General features: G+C 37.9%; 1 protein-coding gene across 1 annotated transcript; it reads right to left on the bottom strand.

The window, feature by feature from the left end:
* Positions 1-6,574: 6,574 nt before the first annotated feature.
* On the bottom strand, positions 6,575-10,458 carry LOC143540297 (uncharacterized). The gene is made up of 7 exons (XM_077033399.1): positions 10,404-10,458; positions 10,183-10,347; positions 9,136-9,642; positions 8,801-8,956; positions 8,268-8,385; positions 7,691-8,171; positions 6,575-7,338 (listed from the first exon to the last, which is right to left on the bottom strand). Exons 1-7 carry the CDS (start codon positions 10,456-10,458, stop codon positions 6,682-6,684), a joined length of 2,139 nt encoding a protein of 712 aa, XP_076889514.1. The 3' UTR covers positions 6,575-6,681.
* Positions 10,459-11,451: the final 993 nt, after the last annotated feature.

The following is an 11,451-nucleotide window of genomic DNA, read 5'->3' as shown; positions in this document are numbered from 1 at the left end:
TTTTGTTCAAGCCTTGGACTTTCTTTGCTCGATAATATGGTATTATCCGACCTGATTGTTATTGCCTGAACTTCTGCTTTATTTTAATATTTCTAGATCGAGTCAACTGTACAAAGAGTCATGTATACAAAGTCAAAGTGTCAAGTAAGTCAATAAGAGTACTGTGATTAAATAAGAAAGGTTTAAGTCAAGTTGAGGTAATATGTCAACACACACTAGGCCCGATATATAATGGAATCGGTAACATGTCTGATTAAGTGGGGACCACTTAAGTACCGTGCCTAATTGAACCTTAAATGTATCACGTTAACATCAAAACACTTGTCAAGTTAAACAGGTGGACAATATCTGTAGTCAATGATGAATTTGTTTCACAATAATTTCAAAATGGAAACGCGATCTAGGGCTTTGCAAATCAATATGATTCCATGTCGTGATCGTTCTTTGTAAATTAATCAAAGAAAAGAACTATGTAAATTAATTCAATATTAATTTTAACTTCAAAGATGTTTTAATTTTCTTTTGTTTTGTTTTATTTTGTTTATTTTCTAAAATATTAAGTACTTGTATAGTCTAATATTTTAAGTTTTATTTTTAATTTAATTTATTTTTTTTTATTTTTACTTTTAACTTTTTTCTTTTCTTTAATTTTAATTTTAATTTTAATTTTTTATTTATTTTATTTTATTTTAAATATATCTTTTTATTATTATTATTGTCTTTGTTTGTTTTGTTTTATGTTTTTTGTTTTGACAAAGAGATCGATCTTGCAACCGTTAACAGTCATGGACCGACAAAAGAAAAACTTGAAAAATAAACAAGTTCTTGGAATCGGTGGGTAAATGTTTTTCGGGTTTGAAAATGCAAATATTTTTAAAGACCGAGAACCGAGAGTGTATTTTAGGTGAATACTCGCGATATTTTGACCTTATCGCGAGATAGGCTGACCCTACATATAAGGGTAACCTAACATCTCATTCACTATTCACCCAACACTTTTCATTTTCCACTCTCTCTCTTCTCTCTCTTACTTTTCATCACCAACCCTAAACCATTCTCAGTTTCTTCAAGATCCGGCCACTTTATATCAATTTTGATCATGAATCCAGAACCTACTCCCTCGGTATAACTTCATAAACACCTTGGATCATCTGTTCATCCTTTCATCTTATGTTTCTGGGTTCATGGAGATCGAGGCAGCGGTTCATATGAACCGTCGGCCAGATCTGAGATCATATGTTCAACTTCTTGTTATAATCTTAATTATAAACTGTTGATTAGGCTTCTAGAACTTGTTTATCATCATTAAATAGTTAGTTTATAGGTTTGATTGTAAAGTTTATAGATCTAGGATTAGTTCATAAGTTCAAGGGCTCAACTGACCAAGCAAACCAAAGGGATTTTGGTTCAATCTCTCCAGAACCCAATTCAGGTCTAGGCGACACTAAAGGAATGAAAGGACACAAAAATTGGCTAAGTTAACTTTTTCGCATAAGGGGTTTTTCGCTTCGCATGCCCATGCGAAGAGAAAATGGACCCTATGCAAAATTCTCATGCGAAAAACTTACACTGAGCAAAATTTTCAGAATTTTGAGACTAAGGCTACTGGACTGTTTGGACTTTTTTGGACTGTTATGGGCATGTAAAACTTATATATTCTGGACCTTTTGGACTTAATGAAGTTGTAAATAAACTAAAATCATATCTTAACCTATTAAACTAAAATGAACATAATGAGTTAACCTTTATATTTAAACTAGTTTATATTTATCTAAGTTAAGTACTAGTGTATATATATATCTATCTTGTTCAGTTTTTATTTGATGATGATTCTCATGTTCTTAATGTCTGATTTCAGAGTCATAATCAATTTTGTGCTCTTGAGCTTCCCAAAACCAAAGAGGATAAAGTATTCACATCTATGGTGAAGGGGCTAAGACAGTCACCTGTTGCACATGCTATCTCTGCCAACCCAGCTGTGTATTACAAATGGGTGTTGGATTTCTGGGCGTTTGCAAAGCCTGCTGATGATGCTTTGTCATTTACTACAAAAGTGGCTGGGAGGGAACTGACCATCACTGAAGGGGATATTAGAAGAGTGTTGAAGATAAAGGATGAGCCAAATTACAAGTATGAGAAAGGAGACAGGACAAAGTTGGAAGATTTTGTATCACAGATGGCATATGACACTGATTGGAAGAGCTTAGAGAAGAAACAGCTCCTGCCATATTAGAGGTTTCTCTTTCATATAGTAACCCATTGCTTTGCTGATATACGTGGGGGATATGATAGCATGAGGGTAGACTGGGTGCGTATTATGTTTGCATTGACCACTCGAGAAAATTTTAACTACTCAAGGAGAATATTCTTATGCACGTTTGCCAATGCAAAGAACGACTCGAGGTGGCTCATGTATCCAAGGTTTGTATAGATGCTGATTGATGATATGATGCCCGAGGTACCCAGGCCTTCCCGCAAGGAAGCCAAAGACAAGAAGTCATTGCCAGAGCCTTACCATGTTAATGAGATCAAGACATCGATCTTTGGTGTTTTATTGAGCACCAAAGGGAAGGGGCATCAGTATGAGGGTCCAAGAATGGGTCCTAAGTTTGGGTTGTTCGAGGAGACAGAGCCTGCTAGGGATGAGGCGTCTGTTGAAAGTGCGGAGATTCCAGAAACTAAGGTTGAGGTTGAGGCTAAGCACGATCTGAAGAGGAAAGCTATTGACAAGCCTTCTGTTGGTGGTTCTTCTGGAAAGGGTAAAACAAAGGTTGGAGCAGAAGAAGAAGAGGAGGAGCAACAGCCCTTAAAGCGTATCAGGAGACTTGGGACTCCAAGAAGGCTCCCAAGCTCATTGTCAAGCTTCCCTCTACAGGTAAACCCTCTGACTCACCTGTAGTTACAAAAGAAACCATAGCCAAAGCCCTTAGGGATCTAGATGTGGCCAGAATCAAAATTCCCACCTATAGGAAGCCCAAAACCATAAAGAAAGCCAAGGCCAAGAAAGCTAAAACTATGCTCCATGACTCACCCGATTCCTCACCCGAACCCTCACCAACAGACCAACCTATCTCAACCTTCCTACCTCAAATACCACCCTCACCACCTCAAGACCAACCTCAAACCTCACCACCACAATCACAACCCACAATTCCACCAGAACAACCAGCCCAAACCACACCCTTAGTATCCACACCACCTCCACAAAAACAAACAACTCAAACCGAACCCGAGCCATCCCAAACCACAACACCACCCACACAACCTTCCACTGTACCCACGTCTTCCATATTCACATCATCCATCTTCAGTTCACCCATCCAATCAACCAGCCTATGGAGCCAAACCATTATCACCTCTCCACCAACAAAACCTCCACCAGCATTAAACTTAGAACCTATACCTTACACATCTCTACATTCAAAACCACTTACCTCTACACCACCCACCGCCACAACATCACCTCAACCAACCCAATCCATTGTCCTACCAGTGCAAACTACTTCACCACCAATTATGTCCATCACTCCAAAAACCACTATCTTCTCACCAAAACCCATTACCAAGGGGAAGTCTCTGACATCTCCAGTATACGCCGATCCTATCCTCGATAGGATCGTCGCACTGGAGGAATCGGACGCTAAGAGGGCCGAACGGGACTTTGTGCTCTTAACCTTCATTAAAGACATGAAGAAGAAGGAGATTGAGGATGAGAAGGAGGAACAGCGGTTAAGAGACAGAGTTCAGGAGTTAGAGGAGCAGAAAAAGCTGGACGAGGCAAAATTTGAAAGTCAACGCCTCCTGATCAACACAATCCACACCCGAGTGTAGAATCAACATCTTCTGCTGGATCAAGAATCCACAAAAAATGCAAACCTGAGGGCAGACCACTTGAAGCTCGTAGATAGAGTGGCTACACTTGAAATGAACTTACCAACTGCAAGTGCTCTCAGAAAAAGTCTCAATAAGAAGATCGAGGATGCAACTAGAAGATGGGATGTTGAGAAAGAGGCTACAAACTCCAGAGTCTTGAGTATAGAAAACCAGCTGGCATCATCCGCATCCCTCGACACACTGGTCGCTGAAAATGCAACTCTCCGAACCGAGGTGGAGGCCATTCAAGTAAAGATCAATGAGCAAGATCGTCTAAATGAGGTTCAATCAAAGACAAATGAAGAATTTGTGAGCAAGCATCAAGCCACCTCAGACATTATGAGTGTATACGAAGGTGACTTTCATGGTCTGGAGGATCGACTGAATGCGGTTTTCAGAAGTTAGAGAAGGTCTGGTGAGACTTCTCAGGTTGGTGGATCTCAACCCACCGCAGGTCCAAGTGTGGGCGTGCGAGCTGAACGGGATTGTAGCTTCTGAAGGCAAGGCTACTGTTGGTCGTATAGTACAACAGGGCGGCCAAGCTGATAGTGGAGTTGGAACCAGCTTGGGTCCTGGACAGCAGTACAACCTCAAGTCTAGGCTGGTGGTGATGAACAAGGTGAGGAGTCTAATGATGAAGACGATGATGATGAGGAAAACGATGATGTGGACGATGATGTCCATGATAGCTATGATGATGATGCAGGCGGTGACGGTGGAGATGGAGGGGCCGGTGCAGTAGGAGGTGGAGGTGGAGATAACACTCAATCACCTCCACATTCTCAAGAAACTCCTCAAGACCCTACTGCACACGACTCAGTAACCAAAGTCAGGGAAGATGACTTACGAATTGACGATTTATATAAAGATATCTTTCCTACAGGTAACATTGCAGGTATGATGGATGCATTTATTGAAGCTGGGAAAAGCTTAGCAGATTTGATTGGAGGAACGGAGGAGGCAGTAGACACTACTGACGACTACCTCAACTACTCGCCGAATCCTGGCACGCCACCAGCTCAAGCTTCAGAGACTCCTGCAACAGATCCCGTCTCAGATCCAGCCGCGGACTTGACAAACCAACCTCCAAAGAAAAAGAGAAAGACCCACATTGTGTCAAGTCGTGCCTGTGCCCGCATGCTCAACTACCTTTATCATGACGACACATTGATTGTCTACGCAAAGTATGATAAGGAGAACAGCTGTTGGGCTATAAGAAGATACAGCGGAGACCTGATCTATCTCAACCACCACGAGCTGAAGTCGTTGCCAGAGCTTGATATTAACTATCTTCGAAAAGCTATAGGTCGTGGTATGAGGATACATTGGAGGGCTGGGTCAAGACCCACTTACATCGTCAATCAGAAGTGGGATATAAGGATTTTGAAATCAATAAGGGTCGACAGTTCAAGAACCCACGGGAGATTGACCCAACCACCGGAGATCCACGTACTATATGGAGGTACAGGGCCCCAAAAGACTGTCACGAGATATATCATGGCGAGCCCTTCCTTCCCGATACTCTCCAAGACTTCGTTGGTTGGGAATTTGACAATAAAACCGGTGAGGCCGTCATCCACTATCGTGATATGCACGAGATTAGAGTGTTTGATGAGCATGAGCTTATGAGATTGCACTTGGAGGATGTGAAGAAGCTCTACAACACACCGTTAGGGACCGTCGAGGATTTGGGTCATCAGAATACAAACTGGATAGTTGAAGCCTTCAACAAGTTCCGAAGACTTGTTGAACTTCCACTAACCGACGACGAATGTTTGGTCTACAACACCGACGGATTTCAATACTAAAGACTAGAGGGAGATTGTTAGGCCCCTTTTTGTATAACTAAGTCTTTTGTATTGAATATATGTATTTGGGCTTTAAATGTTTATTTTTTGTATGTATGAAGCCCAAGGGAAATGTAAACAAACCCATTGGGCATTTGGATATAAAACCATTTCTCATGCATGCTCCTCTATAAATAGGGAGCATGCCATGAGAGAAACAACATTTTGCCAAAATTTCGTAACACACACATATTATCTTTCTCTCACTCTCTCTCATCTCCCTTTTGACCTTCCCGAACATAAAACTCAAGATCCGAGACCTCTTAGGTTGCTTAGTATGATTTCCACTATCACTAAGTTAGATTGATCCAAGAACGTTGCTAGATCCACCCACGTTGAGACCTACAGATGGTGGCGGTGGTAGTGCTAGTGATAAGGTGGTGGCGGTGGTGGCGGCGGAGGTGTTTGTGGTGGCGGTCAGGTGGTGATGGTAGTGGTGGTTGTTGTTAAGTGGTGGTGGTGTTGAGAAAGGATGGTGAAGGAGAAATGAAATAGAAAGAAAGGGGGGGGGGAAGGAATTATTCTGATGGAATGGGATTCCATGTGTATTGGATGATTCCATTATTGAGCAACCAAACATCACTTTTTTCATTCCCACGCAATGAATCATTTAATTCCCTCTGTCATTGCTGCATACCAAACGCTACCTATTAATTATCTCTATAACGTTATTATTATCTCTTCTCTTTCTAATTATCATTATCTTCAACTTTTAACCTTTAACCCTTCAACTTTGTTAATTCACCATTCTAGTCCTTTAATCAAGATTAACAGTTCAATAAATACAAATCATCCTTTTAAGCTCATTATATTTAAACATGTACTAGTTATCTTACAAAGCGCTCAAGCCGTGCTTGAATTAATAGGTTACCTTGCAGAGACACAAGAGATACCCATCTACAAACAAAATTACAAATATCAACCTAAAACAAACTTTGTTGCAATATATATAATACAATTGTTAGACCTTGGGGTTCTTATAATACAGAAGGTGCTTCTGGGGCTTAAAAAGGTATCTAGAACGGTATGTTGACCGAATTACATCAATAAATAGACCATATTGCAACACCATATATAGGAGGACAGGAAACACAGCAAACACGGAGATGACGATCGGCATCCATAACAAGCCCTTACGGTAAAGAACAAAAAAGCTGACACTAAAAGCGACTGTCATGGTTGTAATTGAGAGGAAAAGAGTTGCTAGACCTAACATCAGTTTTGTGGGTAGTGACTCTAAGAAATCACGTTCAGCATATCGGGACGTGAGGATAGATAGAAACATGAGAATTGAAGTTGAAGATGAGAACAAAGAAATGGCATCCGCCACAACAAAAACCTTAAACGTAACTTTTGAATGAAAGATGGGGATTCCATTTTGTTGGCATTTGGTTTTATCATCAATTTGGCTATATCCACCTGGAATCGTAAAAGCTGCAGCAAATACTATGGTTGCAATAAGGGTTGCTACAACCATACATTGATTAGCCGTTCCTTTCATCCACTTCTCCCCTTGTGTAACCAATTCCTTATGTTCCTTTGTAAATAACTCATATGGTGTTAGACCATCTTTATTCTTTCGTTCCCTGTAAGAAGGAGGGATCATAGCTTCTACCTCCTACAACACAAAATATAAATGTTACTTTATAATCATTGTAAGAGTAAGAACGTAGTGGGTCAAATCGACCAATAATCTCTTTTGAATCCACTTTTATTTGATACTTTTCAGACAAAACTTGCATTAAATATATTAATTGTTAATGGGTGCAGGTTGAATGCCTTTTTTACTTTTTTTTTTTGGGGGGGGGGGGTTCAATTTGTTTGAGAATAGGATCCTAGCTTGTTTACAACCATTTAACTCATTCTCCATTAAGCTAAATTGTTTGTTCAACCGATTCAGAATGAAGCACAACCCAAAGTGACACATTTAGGAAACAAAAAAGAAACAACAAAGAGAAATTAATATATACCTTAAACCATAATAGTTCTCGTTGCATTTGTAAAGCAACTCCTGACACATCCTCAAGTTGCTTTTGTTTTGCACTCTTCCCCACTAAATGCAACATATTGTTATCCTTGTGATCCTTGAGAGGAGTAATTAAATCCTTCATTGAGCCTATCTCATATAATAGGTTGTAGATACCTTCGTGACGATGTTTAACAGCAATGTGAAAGATGCTTTGATTGTTATCATTTACTTTCCAAATGAGATCCGGATACTGGCGGATGAGCTCAACCACAAAGGTAACATTGCCCATTTCTGCAGCAACAAATAATATTCTGGAAGGGTATGTTTTCTTTGTATTTCCCGATAATGCGTTTTGATAACTCAAAGGTGTTGTTGGCCCTTTGATTACATTTTGTGTTTCAACATGCATTTTGGCAATATGTTCAGAAACAAGCTTTTGTAGTTGCGAAGATTGATCTTCCTTTCCGGTAGATGGAAGCCCTCTGAGTATGTTCTGAATTTCAACATGCATGTTCACTATACGTTCAGAAATGAGTTTTTGTAGTTTCAGAGTTTGGCCTACAATTCCAGAAGATGACTTGTCGTCTTGCTTCACATCAGCCGGCCCTCTTATTATATCATCAATTTCTTTCTTAGATTTTTTCGCAATATTTCCCCAAATGATTCTTAGTAATTGCAATGCATTATCTTCCTTTTCATGAGATGCCCCCTTTAATCCAATGAACGCAGAAACTGAAAGCAACAATATAATAAAGGAGCCAAGTTGATGATACCAGATACTTGGGAGTAAAGTAACGGTAGAGGACCGAGTTGGATAAATCCATGTTTGCATCTTGGTAACTTAATTGAGAAGATTTAAACCAAGGTTGGATCTTGGTAACTCAGTTGACACACATACACACACAAACATATATATGCTTGTGCATAATTTGAATTTAATACAGATAATGTATAGCATACAACACTGAATAGAGATGTTTACCTGATTTGATGACTCTTCTGATAATATTAGAATTTGTTTCAGGGAATGGTTCATGCCTTCTAGACACATGTGCATCACCACTTCCGCTAACAACTTCTGGATTCTTATTTTGGGACGATATACGTGCAATAGGCATCATGGAGTAAAGATCTCTACCCCACCTGATGGTTCTCGAGATGATAGTAAATTCTGTTTCAGGAAATGCTTCAGGCTTTCGAGCCAAAACTCCGAGTACATTCCCAGTGCCAAGTTCTGGATAATTCCTCATTATTTCTAAGGCCACATCTAAGAGAAATTGATAACAGCCTTGTGAGGGACACATAAATTAAGTTTGTTTATAAGTACTCGTTTAACTATAACACTTATTAATAAGAACTATGCATAAATACTATAAATTCAAACAACATATAACATATTCAACTATTTTATTAATTTAAGGTTCAGAATCTTACTAAAATGCTTACCAAACATATCATTCTCGACACATTTCAGAAGCAGCCAACCACGAGTCTGATCTGTCCAACCATCGTGACGCAACCCCTTGGAAAGATTGTACAAATATTTCACCACGTCTTGGTTTCCAAACAAGGCTGCCGTGTACAAGGGCATCATTGTCCCATTACTACCAGCGACTGTCAGCAAGCCCTTGTTCTTCGCTATCATAATTTTAATCACTTTAATGTTTCCAGCTGTCACTGCCAAATAGAGAGCGGTATTGTGATTACTGTTTTGAAGTTCCAAGTCATCCTTGTCCATCATATCCACAAGATTTTTGACAAACTCTTCAACATGCTTAGGACCTTTAGCAGATGCTGCCACATGTAATGCGGTTTCCCCATTTTCAGTAATGCTACACCTTACCAACTCCATCTCTGGGTACTTATCAAAAATGGCTTTTGTAGCTTTCCAATCACATTTTATTGATGCTTCATACAGAGGAACACCAATTTTGAGGTAGTTTTCTCTAGGTCCTTTAAAGTTTTCAACGAGAATAGTTAGTACCCAATCAATGCTAAAATATATCATACATGGGAGCTGAAAATCAAGCATGTTATGCATAGCATATATATATATATATACATATAGGAATAAAGTCCTCTTTTCTATAAGCAATATATTATCAAAATTATGTAAAGAATTCTTCTCTGTAATATGATCATAACAGAAGAGTAAAAAAAAATCTCAAGATCTCCAACAACTTTCTGGCTAATCTATGTCGTCTTCTCTATTATACCAGATCACCTGGTTAGGATTTCGTTATTTCTCCACTTGGGTATTCGGCCCAGTAAATCTTGGGCATGGCGCTAGTTAGGAAAAAATAGTGTAATTTAGGACTCTAAGATCAGCAAATGTAGTTTTTAAAATAAAAAAAAATAAAATACCAGTTTTAAGATTATTTAAGACCTTTGATTCTCGTTTGTATAAAGCTTGAAAAGTTTCTTCTATTTGTTCTCGACATCTGAATCCTTTTGTATTAAGATAACATAAATACTAAAAGTAACTTAACTTACCGTTAATGAGATCCGAACAAGGCAGCTTAGGTGGTGGCGGCCTTGAGTCGGCATGTGAAGAAGGAACCTGAATGTTTAGTTGATGCTGTTGTTGGCTTAAGGGCTTCTGTTCATCGATTGAGGCTAACTGCACACCTGTTTGCTTCGTCATCTGTAACACGTACGCTAGAGGAGTAGAGGATATATATGATCGGTGTAAATTATGTTTGAAAAATTGTAACTTGAATTTGAAACAGCTAGCTTTGGGATTTCTTTATTTGAAATGCATTTCGTCATTTATATAGGCTTTTTTAAGTCAAGGTCATCGTCAACGTCTTCGAATAGACAATAGAAAAGTACCAAGTATTTGAGTAAATAGTTTCTATTTTATTTTATTTTATTTATTTATTTATTTATTTTATAACTTATCAAGAGTTGAAACCGATTCACATATAATTACTTTATTATCTTCAAATTTAAATCAAAGCAAAAGATTATTTTTACTTTGTCGTAAATTAATAAATATATACTAAAAATCAGATTCATAATTTAATATTTTTTAATCCAATCATATTTCATACACATATGCGACTTGGATCAATTCAAACTCATTTCAGTTAATTAATCCAATTTAGTTTTCTTGTCAATAGTAATTAACAATTCTTTTATTTATAAGAATAAGTTAGAGCTAAGTAATATTTTATGCATAACAAAATTGTAACAATTTGTTTTTCACATATAACATATATTTGTAAATATATATATATATATATATATATATATATGTGTGTGTATATATATTAATTGGTTAGTTATATACGTATAAATATAATTCATAAAATTGGTATTACAATTACAAATAACAATAAAGAAATCATCAGTTTCTTAATTATTGTATGACATGAGGTTGTAAATTACAATCCAAATTTTCACCTAGATTCCCGCGTCCAAACCTTTAATTAGATTCCCACGTACAAACTTTTGATGGTGTTCCACTATCTTCCCAGAAACATCTATGAAAATGTTTGGCAACCACTTTGTTTGGTAGAAGACTAAGCAAAACGATTAAACAAGGAACAAATATTCACCTTTTATCGAGTGATGAAAAATTTCAGTTTATTGTTTAAGAATTAAGATGTTCAATTTCTTTTTATTTAAACGTCATAAAATTATGATTCTTTTCTTTTTAACACAATAATTTTTTTTACACATATGTGATATGACTAATCGAGTCAGTTAGACCCGCTGCCTTATGAGTTTGAGTGTTATGGACCACCGTGTTAAACCGAC

Source organism: Bidens hawaiensis, unplaced genomic scaffold, assembly GCF_021521415.1.
Source record: "Bidens hawaiensis isolate Kalapana, Puna unplaced genomic scaffold, B.hawaiensis_p1.1 tig00012186_1, whole genome shotgun sequence".
Classification (NCBI taxonomy): Eukaryota; Viridiplantae; Streptophyta; class Magnoliopsida; order Asterales; family Asteraceae; genus Bidens; species Bidens hawaiensis.
This window is presented reverse-complemented; position numbering and strand designations above follow the sequence as displayed.